At 35.9% G+C, this 17,354-nt stretch overlaps 1 protein-coding gene across 4 annotated transcripts in view; it reads right to left on the reverse strand.

The window, feature by feature from the left end:
- Positions 1-17,354, reverse strand: part of wcy (WW domain-containing adapter protein with coiled-coil wacky) — a 252,625-nt gene that overhangs the window by 13,501 nt on the left and 221,770 nt on the right. Inside the window, exons 11-13 of one of the 4 annotated variants that reach the window (XM_090388070.1) lie at positions 11,099-11,282; positions 3,846-3,973; positions 1,535-1,946 (exon numbers count right to left, since the gene is read on the reverse strand). In XM_090388070.1, coding sequence (XP_090244196.1) covers positions 1,793-1,946; positions 3,846-3,973; positions 11,099-11,282 — 466 coding nt within the window. In that variant the 3' untranslated portion in view covers positions 1,535-1,792. Of the gene's footprint in view, positions 1-1,534; positions 1,997-3,845; positions 3,974-11,098; positions 11,283-17,354 lie in introns of those variants that run through there. The other 3 variants (XM_090388074.1, XM_090388073.1, XM_090388071.1) reach the window with 3 other exon arrangements.

Here is a 17,354-nt window from a genome sequence, read left to right on the forward strand (position 1 = left end):
AAGAATTTATAACTTCACTGTAACCCTTTTACTACAGCTGATAATGCTACCTCAACAGCTAATGATAGGCCATGCTTTCCTGTAGAAATGTATAGAATCAATCTTGCAATGTGTGCACCAGTGTCAGTTATATTACCACAGGATCTGAGTCAGTCTTTAATTAATAAATTTACATTTATGCTCTGTATGGCAGGGATTAGGGGTTTACAACTCCACTGTAGTTGGTTTATTGAAGTTGATATACCAATGCAACAGTTAATAATGGACACGTACAAGCTTAATCTGCAGTGTGCATACCTGTATCAGTGTATGTTACCCTAGGACCACAACCAACCCTTTCTTCACTCAACCTCTGTAATGCTTGGGTTGTTGTTAAGTTGGTTTTATAGTGCATCAAATTCTTAGGCCATATTGTGCCAGGTGGACATTTGCACAAGTGGGCACATTGGCTGATTTGCATGTGAAGATTTAAAAAATGAATAATTGATGGGGAAACCCTACTTTCTCAGCCTGAGATCAGCTAACTATACTCTTAATTGAAGAGGTCTCAAAGGATTCAAAAGACTGTAGTCTGACAGGATTCAAATGCAGACCTATCCAAACAAGTGACAAAACCACTATACTATCATAAAGACTAATACTTAAGAACATGTTTAAAATACTATATTTTGGGATCTACTTCATCTGATTGACACCTTTTTGAAGTGCAGTTAGTGACCTGCAGAACTTTTTGTATATCTGTGACATTCAACAGTGTATTCATATAAATGAGAGGTTCAAAAAGTCCCAGGACTGAATTTTTATTTAAATAAATATAATTCCACATTGTATTTTTCAAAATAATGATCTCAGCTATTTATGTATTCTTTTCCATCAGTTATATAACTGCATTGAAAATCAGAAAATACTATAATATTTTGGGCTCTATGTCATCTGATTGACACCCTTTTGAAGTGCAGTTAGTGACCTGCAGAACTTTTTGTATTATGTGGCATTCACAGTGTATTCATATAAATGAAAGGATCAAAAAGTCCCAGGACTGAATTTTTATTTAAATAAATATAATTCCACATTGTATTTTTCAAAATAATGATCTCAGCTATTTATGTTTTCTTTTCCATCAGTTTTATAATTGCATTATAGCTTCTTCAAAGTCATTTTTTATAAGTCCTTCACTGCACTTGTGACTGAGCCACCAGAAAATTATAATATCAAAAATATTATAATTTACTTTTTATTATAAAGAAATTACATTTTTAATTGTTATACCATTAAATGAGTTTTGAGGGGAAGAGAAATTAAAATCACACTGCAAAATTGCATTTCTCAAGCACTTAACGATTTTTAAGTATATAGTCTTATTAATATGTCTTATAACTGTATGACATCCTGGTATAAATTCATATTGAATTATACCTTTATAGCCAAAAAATCATTCTAAGAATTTACCTTTAGACTTGCAATCCAATTTTTTTTATTATTATTATTATTTTATTCTGGGAATACATGAGACTTCCATTCATAGGGTCAATATTTTGGCTGCATATCATAAATATAACACCACATCATTTCCAGTCTTTGTTTTTTAGAAATCCTAGATTATGATCACAAATTTCAACCAGTTCTTTTGAAAGTTCAAGTCTTATTTCCATCTGATCTGCGATTAAAAACTTGGGGGGAAAAAGTTGATAATCTTTTCATGTTTAAAATATCACTTACAATGGCCTGGCAACTACTATATGGCATTCCTTCCAACTTACAAGGGCATCTGATGGCTGAACGAGTAATGCTTCTAATGTGGGAGATAAGTTTGTGATTTGTTCCACACATCTTCAATGATATCACAACCATCTTTGAAGTACTTGTACCATTCAAATGTCCTACCTCTTGATAAAGCTTTTTCACTGTATGCTTCAACAATCATTTCTGCAGTCTGAGGATGATTTCTTCAATGAAAAGCAATATTTTTTAGAACTTTGTCAAAAAAAGTGACATTCTAAAAAAATAAAAAAAAAAAAATCACAGAATTATAATCAACAACAGAGAAAAGTAAATCTTTATGCAGATGCAACCAAAGTGCCACTTTAAAAAAATTCTAAACACAGGCTACAAATAAAATAAGCTTTTTTTATTTAACGTTTAGATGTTTTTAACAATTCAATCCAAAAATTTGATCCCACCTTGAATATAGACCATAGGTATACATACGATTGCCTAGTGTACAAATACTATTGCTGCATATTTAGGTGTGCTTACAGTTCATTCTCATTTCAGCCATTCATGCTCAGTGTCTGAAGTTAGTATTTAATGTGTTACTTATTCTGTAATCTTAGAAATAGTACAAGATAACAGAATAAGTATGTATTACATTTTGTGTGAAAATCAGAAATACAGTGACTGAAACATATCAACCAATGTAATTAGCATTTGAGGACACAACAATCTGATAGTGAAGTGAGTAACTCAGTACAAAATGAGCAGAAGTTGACTATTTTTGAACTGGTTAAAGAAGCTGGCAACCATCAAGAGCCATTTTAACTTAATATATCACAGAATTATAATCAACAACAGAGAAAAGTAAATCTTTATGCAGATGCAACCAAAGTGCCACTTTAAAAAAATTCTAAACACAGGCTACAAATAAAATAAGCTTTTTTAATTTAACGTTTAGATGTTTTTAACAATTCAATCCAAAAATTTGATCCCACCTTGAATATAGACCATAGGTATACATACGATTGCCTAGTGTACAAATACTATTGCTGCATATTTAGGTGTGCTTACAGTTCATTCTCATTTCAGCCATTCATGCTCAGTGTCTGAAGTTAGTATTTAATGTGTTACTTATTCTGTAATCTTAGAAATAGTACAAGATAACAGAATAAGTATGTATTACATTTTGTGTGAAAATCAGAAATACAGTGACTGAAACATATCAACCAATGTAATTAGCATTTGAGGACACAACAATCTGATAGTGAAGTGAGTAACTCAGTACAAAATGAGCAGAAGTTGACTATTTTTGAACTGGTTAAAGAAGCTGGCAACCATCAAGAGCCATTTTAACTTAATATATCACAGAATTATAATCAACAACAGAGAAAAGTAAATCTTTATGCAGATGCAACCAAAGTGCCACTTTAAAAAAATTCTAAACACAGGCTACAAATAAAATAAGCTTTTTTAATTTAACGTTTAGATGTTTTTAACAATTCAATCCAAAAATTTGATCCCACCTTGAATATAGACCATAGGTATACATACGATTGCCTAGTGTACAAATACTATTGCTGCATATTTAGGTGTGCTTACAGTTCATTCTCATTTCAGCCATTCATGCTCAGTGTCTGAAGTTAGTATTTAATGTGTTACTTATTCTGTAATCTTAGAAATAGTACAAGATAACAGAATAAGTATGTATTACATTTTGTGTGAAAATCAGAAATACAGTGACTGAAACATATCAACCAATGTAATTAGCATTTGAGGACACAACAATCTGATAGTGAAGTGAGTAACTCAGTACAAAATGAGCAGAAGTTGACTATTTTTGAACTGGTTAAAGAAGCTGGCAACCATCAAGAGCCATTTTAACTTAATATATGTGTATTATATAAAAAAGTATATAACAAAAGAGCCTACTTTGAAGGGGATTAAACCCATCTTAGTACTTTTACAATCAGCTATCATATATACTGCACAGGAATTTGTAATCTAGAACCCCCATCTCCAAAAAACACCTGGCCTTATATCTGTATTAGGTCTACACAATCCTTGCATTTACAATGAACTATTACTTTAGAAAAAATGTATTCTATATAAATATATATATAATGATAACATACTTCTGTTCCTGTAATGTAGCTTGAATTTCTGCTAATCTTACAAGAGATCTTGCCATCTTTAATTCTGCTGATACCTGTGTACAATTTAAGCTACCTATATTATGAGCTTCTTCACTATAACGGCTAGCCTGGAAAGAAAAAAGGAAAAATTACTATATGATTGAGAACATGAAAACACTTATGTGCACTGGTCAGTCACATTAATGCAGGTTCTTAATTAATTTGGTCTCTTTCATTGACAAATGCAAAGTACTGCATATGGGTAGAACTAACCCCAGACAAACATACCAACTGTGTGGTACTACACTTAGGGTGGTGTAGAGAATGAAAAAGACCTGAGAGTAATTGTTCAGTCAGATATGAAGTTTTCTGAGCAGTGCAGGCAGGCAGGCAGGCTGCCAGAGCAGGTCATAGGGTATTGTCAATGATGTACAGGAATTTTGCTAGTAGGGAAAAGGAGGTGATCATCCCTTTTGTATAAGGCAATGGTCAGGCCATGCCTTGAGTACTGCGTACAGGTCTGGAGGCCTCATTTTAGGAAGGATATAGAGTGGCTTCAGTGAGTACAGAGAAGTGCAACAAGATTGGTGAGGGGAATGAAGGGGTCCTCTTACCAAGAAAGGCTAAGTTCTGCAAATTGCAGCATCTAGAAACAAAGCATCTGCGAGGTGATCTGACTGAGGTGTATAAGGCCTTAAATGGGTTTAGCAGGCTCAATTCTGATGGGATTTTTCCTCTTTCTCAGATTATGAACCTGAGGGGCATAAAGTAAAAAACTGAAGAAAAAAATTGGTTGTAGAATATATGTGCAGAAATTTGCCTTTAGCCAGCAGGTAGTTGATTACTGGAACAAACTTCCATCTGTCGTTGTGGAAGATGATAGCTTAAATAAATTCCATATGGTACTGGACAAACTTTTAGAGGGAATGGATGTTTGAAGTGTTTTTTTTTTTTTTTTTTTTTTGGCTGATGGTACATAAGCTTGCTTTCTTGAATCATATGCCTCTACTACCAAAACTACTACTTTCTCTAGAATGATTTGTTTTCATTTGTTTCATAGTGCAAAGAAAAATGTCTCCATATAGAATAAAAAAAGAAACAAGGCTGTTTGTAAATTGAAGAGAATACACTCAAATATATAAGGAGCTACTTAATCACAGAAGCTACTGCCAACTAAGAAATACTATGCAAAGTATAGGCCTCAATGGATGTCAGATGAATTGATGGGACTCGTGGTAGAGAAGAAAAAATCATGGGGTGCATATAAATAATCAGGCAATGCAGAAGCTTATGGTAGATATAAACTAGTCTGTAATCAAATCACAAAGAAAAACAGCAAAGACTTCTTTATTCATGTAAACACCATAAGGAAGGGGATGGATCAAATTGGCCCACTTCATATCGATGGTTCAACTGTTGATTCGGCTCAGGTTGCCTACAAACTGAATGATATTTTGCATCTACATTCACTCATGAGGAATTCTTTAGGGAAGGGGATGCCAGAGGTTTATCAAACTAATAGCTAAATGATTTTGTAATAACTGAGAAGAAAGTAGAAGAGAAATTGTTAAAGTTAAACAAAAGAAAGGCACCTGGGGTGGATGGGATCTATCCAATTATATTAATGGAGGCAGTGAAGGAAGTAAGCAAACTCTTAGCAATAATTATGAAAGAATCCTTGGATTCAGAGGAGGTCTCCATTGATGGACATGTCCAAATGTATCTCCAATTCACAAAGGAGGGATCAAAGAGTAAGACGAGTAATTACAGACCTGTCAGCTCAACTTCTGTTCCAGGGAAAAGAATGGAGTCATGGGCAAAAGAAGTAATGCAGGATCACCTAGACAAGGCTACAATTATACTTTAGACACAGCATGGGTTTATTAAGGGGAAATATTGACTGACCAATTTGACTGGATACTATGATATAGTCACAAAGGAACTGTATGCAAAAATAAGTTTGATATCACATACTTGAATTTCAGGAAAGCTTTTGATACTGTTGCACATAAGACTGCAATACAAATTGGAGAACTGTGGCATTAAGGGGAAGTTGCTGCTATGGATAAAGTGATGGTTGAATGGGAGAAGACAGAGTGGTAATCAATGGACACTGCTCCTTTTGGACGAAAGTTATTAGTGGAGTCCCCCAGAGTTGGGTGCATGGCCCATTGTTGTTTTCCATATTTATCAATAATACTGATGAAGGTATATCAGACTTAATGTCCAAGTTTGCAAATGATACAAAGGTTAGCAGGGTGGTTAATTGACAGAAATGACAGTATGCTACTGCAACAGGATCTAGAAAAATTAGGAAAGATGGGCTGAGAAATGGCAACTGAAGTTTTAACAAATGCAAAGTATCGCATATGGGAAATGAAAAAGACCCGGGGGTAATTCTAAAGTCAGATATGAAGTTCTCTGAGCAATGCAAACAAGTTGCCAGGGCAGCTCATGAGGTTTTGTCAATGATATACAGGAATTTTGCTAGCAGGGATAGGGACGTGATTATCCCATTATATAAGGCAATGGTCAGGCCACATTTTGAGTACTGCACACAGGTCTGAAGGCTTCATTTTAGAAAGGATGTAAAGTTGCCAGATGTAGAGTTCAGGTTCTTGTTAACAGGAGAGACTGCTTCTACAGGGATGGATACAATTAAGTAGAAAGGGTGCAAGAATATTTGCTGATGCTATCGAGGCAGTGTTAGGTGGGTCAGAAAACTGCTAGCTTGGGGGGATTCACAGACTAAAAGGTTACAAGTAGCCACAGGCAGAAGTGAAGGTGATTCTTGCACAACTTCTATTAGAATAAGTAGTGACCTGGAGCGAGGGGTGCTGGGGGTTTCAGGGACTGATGGCAGTCATCTTGAAACAGGTGGGTATATGGGATGTGTCAGCGTAACTAGGAATAGAAATAGGTGCATGTATACCAATGCTGGAAGTATAGTAAATAAATTTGACGAATTTGAAGCGTTGGTCAAGACATCAAAGGCGGATATTGTTGGGATATTAGAGACATGGTGGCACACTGATATTAGGAATGCAGAATTGGAATTTGGGGAGTACAATGTGTACAGAAAGGATAGGAAGGGAGGAGGTGTCATGCTATTAATTAAGAAAACCATAAAATCAAAAGAAGTGCATCCAGTTGATATAGATGAACAGTGCACTGTTGGGTCAGTTTGGTGTGACATAAGCACTGCGAAAGCAAAAATAAGAGTAGGAGTGTGTTATAGGCTTAATGACTCGAATGAGTACAACGAGCAATTGTACAGAGAATTAGAGTGGGCTAGTAAATCAGAATGTCTTATAATGGTGGATTTTAACTTCCCAGATATTGACTGAAACTTGTGGGTTGGTTACTCACACACTAGTAAGACTTTTGAGGATTTATTGGATGATTGTTTTCTGCAGCAGCATGTTCGAGAGGCAACCAGAGAGGGTAATACTCTTGATCTGGTTATCAGCAGTGATCATTCATGTATTAAGAATCTAAAATTTGGGCAGATGGGCTAAGAAGTGGGAACTGAAGTTTAACCTTGACAAATGCAAAGTACTGCATATGGGTAGAAGTAACCCCCAGAAAAATGTACCAACTGCGTGGTACTACACTTAAGGTGGAAGAAAATGAAAAAGACCTCAGAGTAATTGTGCAGTCAGATATGAAGTTTTCTGAGCAATCCAGACAGGGTGCCATGGCAGGTCATGGGGTTTTGTCAATGATATATAGGAATTTTGCTAGAAGGGAAAAGGAGGTGATTGTCCCTCTGTATAAGGCAATGGTCAGGCCACGCCTTGAGTACTGCATACAGGTCTGGAGGCCTCATTTTAGGAAGGATGTAGATTTGCTTGAGCATGTTCCAAGAAGGGCAACAAGACTGGTGAGGGGAATGAAGGGATCCTCTTACCAAGAGACGCTTAAGTTCTACAAATTGCAGTGGCTGGAGACTAGGCGCCTGCGCGATGATCTGATTGAGGTATATACAGCCTTGAATGGGCTGAGCATGCTGAATTCTGATGGTATCCTTTCACTTGTTCAGATTACGAACCTAAGGGGGCATAAATTCAAATTAAGAAAAGACAGATGTAGAAGAGGTGTGTGGAAATTTGCCTTTAGCCAGCGGGTGGTTAATTGCTGGAACAAACTTCCATCTGTCGAGGAAGTTGATAGGTTAAATAAATTTAAGGAGGAACTGTGCACAAGCACTTGGAGGGAATGGTGTGATTTTTTTTTTTTTTTTTGGCTGATGCTGCATAAGCTCATACACTTGTTTTTTTGCATCACATGCCACTACTACTGCTATTAACCTGGTAATTTTCCTTGGTGATATTTGGATTCACAACTTCAGCTGGCTTCAGTTTTCCAGTTGCATGAACCCAGCTGGATGAGATGCTTTTGCAATTACTAGTGATCTCACACTGCTTCTCATTTACCTACCAAAAATATTAATCTTAACCACAATACCCTTGATCACTTTCTCACAAACAACCCTTCAAAATATATGGTCAGCATTAGTGATCCCCTAGGCACTTTGGATCACAATATGGTGATCACCTCTCCAATGGATCCTCTCTCTCATGGCTATTCTAACCTCGTGTCGTTTGATATTGCAGGAATGCAAAATGGATTGCCCTGCATTCTATTCTTGTTTTCATTGGTTGGATTACTGTTTTTAAATTTCCTGATACCAATATTTGCTCAGATTTTGTCATTGATATTATTCTTGTAGGAATGAAATTCTTTATTCCACATGCCACACTAAAATCTTGTCCCTTATCTAAACTTTTTTCCAATGAAATTTTGGTTTTCCAATAAATATTCTAAGGTTATTCAAGATAAGGATGTAACATACAGCAATTGACTTGTCTGTAATTAGAAAAACAATTTTTCAGTTATTGACTAACTGACTATGGTATGGAAGGCCCAATTTTGTGTTGTTAAGGTGAACTGTTTTATTGTTGTAGGAATATTATTTACCCCTTTTTAGTTCTTCCAGTATTGTTCCTACACTTTTGTTCACCATCCTCAGCGTTAAGAAACCAGTTTTATTCACAGAAATTTATAATGCCATGAAATATTGTTACAAAGAAGTTGATCTAAGAGCAGAATTACAACGTTCACTTAACAATACTGGAAGTACAAAAAAAAAACAAACAAAAAAAAACACGTTAAATAATCTCCCTGCAATAAAACAGTCGACCTAAAACACAAAAATAGTCCTCTCATACCATAATCAGTCAGCCAGACAACTGAAAAATGTTTTTTGTAATACAGATATCATGTTAATTTTTCTCTTCTTACAACAGATTTGGTAGGTAGTTCAATAATTAAAGATACTTGCAAATACACCATCCAGATGCAAATAATATAGCCTATTTTATACAATGCTGTAAAAAAAAAGTAAAGTGCAGCCATTATCAACCCACCGCAGGATGGAAGCCTCCTCAACAATTCATGCTGAGGGAAATGGACCATAATCTGCCACGCTGGTCCAGTGCGGGTTGGCAGATCGACCGTATTCAGCAGTCAAGGGGCTTGAACCCCGGTCTACTCAAAGAGCGTGTGCTACTGCACTCCCGCTCCTGCCCACTCGGCTACGGAAGGTAACACTTGCTATATATGTAGTACTACAATAAAGTATGGAGCCACCAATATTTCTAATACCAGTGACTACTACCATCAAGCCGGTCTAACATACATTCGTTCCACATCAACCTTTGATTGATTCTGCTAGAATTTTACTTAAATTGAATGGTCTGGCAAAATTCACAGCTCTGAATTCTTAACGTTAAACTACAAAAATTTTCTCAAATATGGCAGCTAAGTTATATTAAATTGTCAAAACTGTGCACACGATATGCATCATGAAAACTGAAGTACCTTTAGTACAGCTTTCTCTCCAAGCAAACTTGAACTGACTGAAAATGATAGTATAAAAGTCTGGTGTTAGAACTCAGTTTCAAAAACTTCTTAGTGATTTCAGTATGATTATTTAGTTATAAATGACAACCTACAGGAAGAAAGAACATTTTTTCCCCCAGGGGATTCAAAGTTTTGGTTATTTCAAATTTTGTTTTTAATTTCTTCCATGCAATTCTCACCTTCATGCTTTAAACATGAGGTTAACAGGTAAGTTCCATTTCAATACAATGCCATCAAAACTTTACAATTCATACTATATCTGGTATATTATCACATTAATATGTTCTGCTAACTTTGGTAGGATATAATCAGTGCTTTTTTTGGAATGGTACGCAATGGTACGGCGTACCGGCACCTTTATTAACAGTGTGTGACATTTGCATGCAGTACATTTCAAAATTTGAAATATTCAGTATTTTTTTTTCCACATGTTTAACCATTATTCAAATACATATGCTTAAAGTTATTTAACTAAATTTGCATTTTTCACTGTCTATTGTTAAGATATTTTCTATATAAAACTTTATAACCACTTTTGGAATTTTAAATTACTCAGTCGGACCTCTGTTTAACGAACTTAAAATAGTTTCGGTTGAGCAAAAAAAATTTTCATATAAAGAACAGACTAGGAGAGACTCGGCACGCACTGTTCGCACTTCTGGACTTCAGGCAATTTAGGAAATTGGTGCTGATTCATGAATTAAGAGAGCTAAAGGGATTACACTTAGTGATACTCAAATCCTATCCGACCACCTATCCCATATACCGAGAACTTGTGCTGGTCAAGGGTTTCCCTGATGCAAACAATGGGCTCTGGTCAACCTTCTACTGTAAGCACTCTCTTCGGGAATTAGGAGAGACGGGTGGCCTTAATATAATAATTTGTATTTGTACACGCAAGGTAAAGAAAGAAAGAAATCATGGTAAGTGTTATGAAAAGTACATTCTGAATTTGGAAATTACTGCTAAAATTGTAACTTTTTTTTGGATAATTTGGATAAGCACAAGGTTTAAGGGATTAAATATTACAAAAAGTTTAGTCCCTTAAAGCTTACCCTCCACTGGCTACCAATTCCACATTATAGAAACTTGTTTTTTTACTATTGTTATTATTTTTTTTTAGAGAAAAGCATTGGGTACACCTATTTGATACATAATACATATAATTTTTAAAGATTTGCAAGATTCTAAAAGATTTTAATCTGGAATTAAATATAGAAAAACACAAGGAACCACTGTTTAAAATATTTTAAAAAAGTTTAAGAAATGTGATTCTTCAAATTTTAATAAGATTATGAAATAAAATGGTAAAGTAAAAAATTTTTTACCTGTCTTTCAGCATGATCAGCTTGCCAACCAGTTACATGAGAAATGAGATCTTCACAATAATAATTGGCCAAAGATGGAGTGAGGGATGGCAAAGAAGGTTTTAAAACAGCAGTTGCTAAGGAACTAGTTCCTGTACCTGTTAGACTGTGTAAGCTACTTATACTAGATGTGGGACTGCCTCGCCTAAAAAAAAAAAAAAAAAAAAAGAGGGGTGTCAATTAAGTCAATATAATAATACAATACAACCACCAGTTCTTGTATGTTTACCTATACTATAGCAGTAAAGGTAAAAAAGTTTGTTGTTTAGGGTGCCAAAAAATTGAATATTATCATAGAATGGTATCAGCTGTACATACACCACACCAATGCTACTGGTGTGCCCACAACTGAATACTGTGAGAAAACCTTCTTGTAATAATGTAGGTTAAGCTTATAATCATTATTAAACACAGTAGAAATCAATAACTAAAATGGTTATAGAAGTAATGGTAAAAAAGTTTATGTTGTTTAGGGTGCCAAAAAATTGAATATTATCATAGAATGATATCATTTGTACATACACCACACCAATGATACTGGTGTGCCCACAACTGAATACTGAGAGAAAACCCTCTTGTAATAATGTAGGTTAAGCTTATATTCATTATTATAGGGCCGCCGTAGCCTAGTGGTCAGGCGTGCGGGTGCATAAGTACACATGCCTTGAGTGTCCGGGGTTCAAGCCCATGACTGCTAAATACGGTGCTGTTTCTTGTATTCTGTCTATCTTGTGAACTCCTCTGACCGTTTGGTCGTCCCAGAGTATAAACAGAAATTTATTTATTTGTTAAACACAGTAGAAATCAATAACTAAAATGGTGGTGCTCACTAACACAGCCCACAGATTTATGTACCTATTAAAAAAAAAACTGCCATCCATACCACCTTATATCATCTTATAATATGGCCCTTACTCATTTGTTACCAGTCAATACGTCAAAATCAAATGGGAATTAAAAAATGATTTACTAAGGAATCTGCACGCAGCTATTAGGGTTTGGGGGATAAATATTAAATTAACCAAATACAAAGATAAAAATGCAAATATGTTGGTCTCCAAACTCATCTACTCTTCAGAGCAATCAAAACAAAAGGCTACTAACAGCAAATTACAAGATCCAATATCAAACTTACCTAATTACATCATAAAAAAAAAAAAAAAAAAAAAAAAATGAAAATATGATAGTGCAAGGAAGCCTATGGCTTATGCTGCACCAGCCAAAACAGTAAAAAAAAAATATATATAATAATAATAAAAAAATAAATAAAAATAAAAAAATAATAAGAAGCAAATTAAAAAAATATATAATAATTAATAAAAGAAAAGGAAATAGACAACCTATGCGTTTACCTCTACCCGTAGGTAACTATCCAGCTGACCTTTGAATTTTCCCAAACTGTCAGCCTCTATCAAACATGTAAGTAACATTCCAGTAATTTATAACTCGCTGGCTAAAATAAAACTTCTGCAATCCAGTCTAAATATCTCCCCATGTAACTTGAAACTATGGCTCCTAGTTCTAGAATCATTTATAACCATGAAAATTAAAATTTCATCCTAATTCAATTTACTTATGCCTCTCAGAGGGTTAAACACCTCAATCAAGTCTCCTCTAAGGTGCATAGTTTCCAAGTTCTGCAACCCACATATTCAGTCTTTCCTCATATGGATGCCCTTTTGCTGATCTCACCAGGCAAGTTACCCGTCTTTGGATCCTTTCAAGAAGCTCAATGTCTTTCTTTAGGTGCAGTCTCCATAATTGAACACCGTATTCCAAGTATGGTCTAACAACAGCCTTGTCTATAACAGAACATCCTTGTCTCTACTAGCAAATGTTCCAAAAATCGTCGATAGGACACCACGGGCCTTCCTTGCAACCTGTCAACATGAGCATGAGAGGAGTTAGAGACAGACACAACTTCGTTTGATACACAAGGTGCTCTACATTGGCCCAACTTCATGAATACGTTCTAGAAATAATTTTTTTTCTCAAATAATAATTTGAACAAAAATAAGTCCTAAAAACTGCAAATTGACTTAATATTATCAATTTAAGCATGTGATGTAAAATTGAATACATCATTTAAAAATCATTTTTATTAACGTCACTTTAAATGCGGCTTTGTTTATGGCCTCTATCAACTTTTACTTTAATTCTGACTTGCCAACGTGTACATCATAGACTTAATGTAAACTCAGTGGAAGAAATCTTATGGGTTAGTTTGGGTAACCAGACTGGCAATGCAACAGGTCCACCTATTCCTATTCCACATTTGGCAATTTTTGTTGAAAATTTCAAAACCTCTCTGCCAGCTGTATGCAAATTATGGCCACACGGTGCAAGGAAGCCTATGGCTTATGCTCCACCAGGCAAAAAATAAAAAATAAATAAAATAATAATTAATAAGAGAAAAGGAAATAGACCACCTATGAACTTCCCTCTTCCCATATGTAATTATCCAGCTGACCTTTGAATTTCCCCAAACTGTCAGCTTCTACCACACATGTAGGTAACTTATTACAGTAATTTATAACTCACTGGCTAAAATAAAACTTCCTGAAATCCAGACTAAACATCTCCCCCATAACTTGAAATCATGGCCCCTAGTTCTAGAATCATTTATAACTGTGAAAATTTTGTCCTCGTTCATTTTAGTTATGCCTCTCAGAGCCTTAAATGCCTCATTCAAGTCTCCTCTAAGGTGCCTAGTTTCCAATCACTACAACCCACATATTTGAAATCTTTCCTCATATGGATGCCCTTTTGCCGATCTCACCATCTTTGGACCCTTTTAAGAAGCACAATGTCTTCCTTTAGGTGTGGTCTAACAATAGTCTTATATAATGGGATTATGATGTCCTCTCTAATATCAATTGTTCGATAAATCACTGAAAGGACACAACAGGCCTTCCTTGCAACCTGTCTACAATGCTTGGAGAACTTCATGTCTGACTGAATTGTAATACCAAAGTCCCTTTCCTCCACTACCAGCTTTAGTTCAATTCCACCAAGTGTATAAGTTATTTTGGGGTTACTGTTCCCCGGGTGTAACACGTTGCTGGATTAAGGCATAGCTGCCATTTTTCTGACCATCCCTGAAGTCTATTTAGGTCACTCTGAAGAAGTTCTGCTTGGCGTTCACCCATTTAAGTCTAAGCCTTAAACAGTATTTGTTAGTTGGTATGAAAAGCCTAGTAGTTTCTCAGAGTATTTCCTTGTGATCATTAACTACTCTACCAACCTTTACATCAACTGCAAATTTATACACCACACCCTCTATCCATTCATCGATGCTCTTTGTGAATTGGGGATATATTTCAGTCCACAGAAACTTTCTGTGGGCTGGAATAGAACTTTCTGTGGACCTGAATCAAAGGATTCTCTCATAATTATGGCTAAGGGCCTGCTTACCTCATTTGCTGCATCTCTTAATATAATTGGTTAGATCTCATCCACCCATCCAGTTGCCTTTCTTACATTTAACTTCGGCAATTTCTCTTCCACTTTCCTCAATTATTACAAAACCCTTTAGCTCCCTAGTAGAGTGTGAATGTAGATGCAAAATACTCATTCAGTTTGTCAGCTATCTGAACAGGATCATCAACTGTCAGACCATTGATATCAAGTGGACTTAGGCAATTCATCTCCTCCTTTCTAGTGTTTACAAAAAAAAAAAAAAAAAGTCTTCGCTATTTTTCTTTGTATCCTTTGCTAAAGATTTCTCATAATCTGCTTTAGCTTGCTGAACATCCTTTTTTACTTGAATGCAGACTAGTTTATATCTACCACAGGCTTCTGTATCCCCTGATAATTTACACGCATCCCATGCATTTTTTTTTCACTGCGAGTGTAATTAGTTCACCTGACACCCATTTAAGTCTAAGCCTTAAACAGTATTTGTTAGTTGGTATGAAAAGCCTAGTAGTTTCTCAGAGTATTTCCTTGAATGCTTTCCATTTAGAATTTGCTGATGGTAACATCAGTTGTTTCCACTGTTTAGAATTCAAAAACTGAGACCACTGTAATTGCCTTTATGAAAGAAAAAAGCCTTCTTCTTACCCTTGATGGTAGTTACATCTTTAAGTAAACCTCACATCAATACACTGTGATCACTGCCGTATGTCTGAATATGTCCCACCAAATCAGACTGTGAATCAAACATACTACAATAAAGTTTTGATAACGCTGCATAAAAGAAATTTGAGGAAAGAGACCTGAATTGTGGCAGGATGGTTGGATGCTCCATCAAGACCTGTTTTTGTTTCGAATGCTCCAGCACACAATGCACTCTCTGTTTGGCAGTTTATGGCAAACAAACAAATCCCTGTGTGTTAACATGCACCCTACCTGTCAGACCTGGCCCCTTGTGACTTTTTTTCTCTTTCCTAAACTGAAAAGTGTACTTAAGGGAACCCAATTTTGCTCCACTGATGACATTCAGAAAATAACAGCAACCAGACTTTTAAAAGGGCTTACAGAAGATGACTTCCAGAAATGTTTCTGTGCTTGGAAGAAATATATGGAACAATGGTGTGCAAGCTGAAGGCAATTATTTTGAAGGGAATAACTTGTTAAGTACGAAATATTTCATTATATTTATTTTATTACAACAGTCATTATTTAGCAGCAACACCTCCTAAGGCATTCTGATCTACTGGCCCACTCTACCTGTCTGCATAGTCATTTGTCATACTCTTCACAGTCATTTGGCCTATAGCAGACTCCTACTATCATATTAGTTTTCTGAGTGCTTATGTCATACTAAATTGAATCAACATTACACTGCTTTAGATTTTATGTGCTTCTTAACCAAGGGCATTACACCCCTTTCTGTCCTACCTGTCAACATTGTACTCACCATATTTCTGATCTTCATACCATGTAAGCATTTGTTTACTATACTTCTAGCATTAGTGTACAAGAAAGCATAGATGGTCCTGTTTTTGTTTCAAAACCCTAAAACACCTCCATGAATTTTCTTGTCACGTGATGGAACATGACGTATATACACTGATGTAGTCACATGATCTGCTTAACTTAACCTTATTTTTCTAAAGAATCAGCATACTAATATTCACACTTGATACCATAATAAAGTTAGTTACACTGCAACTTGACTTGCAGATTGTTGTTGTTGATATAATGCTTAACGACACAAGGGCTACTGAGGCCAATTGTGTCTGTCATAGTTTATTAAATACATTATATCTATTTAATTATATTGATGCATTTGCTTCAAGTGTGTCAAGAGTTCTATATTGGCTTGATTTCAGAGGAAATTGGATCTGGTTAGTTTGGTTATTTGGAGTTTTATGGCGCATCAGCATCTAAGGCTATTGTGCGCCAATTGGATTTGCAGAATGACTCGAAGGTGTTAGAGCAGATGGATGAATAACATGGACAATCTACCAAGAAGTGATGGACTGTGAGTTAAGTGTGACAGGATGTGCACTGCGGTGGAATTTCTCCCAATAATAAAAATAGGTGTGCAAGATGAGTGTGCCCAGTTCTCAGTCTTGCCAATACCACTTATTCTTGTCTGTTCCGTCTGAACCCAGAGAGCCAAAACTTTGGATCTTGTTTTATCTGACAAAGTTTGTTGGTGGCATTACTCTGCCAGATCTGTGACCAGTTATGATGACATGCCTTCTGAATTGGTCTTATAATCCATATAAGGAACCTGAAGTTGTTGTGAGGTGAGAGTGTAGCAATAGGTTGTTTAGCAGCAAGATCAGCACTCTCGTTTCCTGGAATGTCCCGAGATCCAACAAAATGTCACTGAATGTTTGAATTCACTACAGGAAAGTAACTGGTAGTGAATGGATTTCAGTATTGGATGAAAGGAAGAAATTTTCTTTTATGGCAAAGCCCACACTGAGAGAGTCTACAGATTAGGGCACGTGAAATGGAAAATTCAACAATCTGGTCAAGTGCTTTATGGCTATAGTTCGGCTGTTGTTGTTATTCGGTTTTTAGGAACATTAGCAACTAAGGCCATTACTCCGGAAATATGCGGTGGTCATTCCCTTGACCTTTTCGCATCCTCTGTATTTAGCGGTGACGGGCTCGAACCCCAATCTAATCAAGAAGCGTGTGCTATGCACTGCTGCTCCTTCCCACCTGGCTATGGAGGCACCCTATAGTTCAGAAGTACTGATACCACATTCAATGGTAATGAAGAGGTAACAGTGAATGAAGGAAAGACTGCTGCAGC

Source organism: Mastigoproctus giganteus, chromosome 13 (assembly GCF_048544385.1).
Source record: "Mastigoproctus giganteus isolate SK-2022 chromosome 13, ASM4854438v1, whole genome shotgun sequence".
NCBI classification, from domain to species: Eukaryota; Metazoa; Arthropoda; class Arachnida; order Uropygi; family Thelyphonidae; genus Mastigoproctus; species Mastigoproctus giganteus.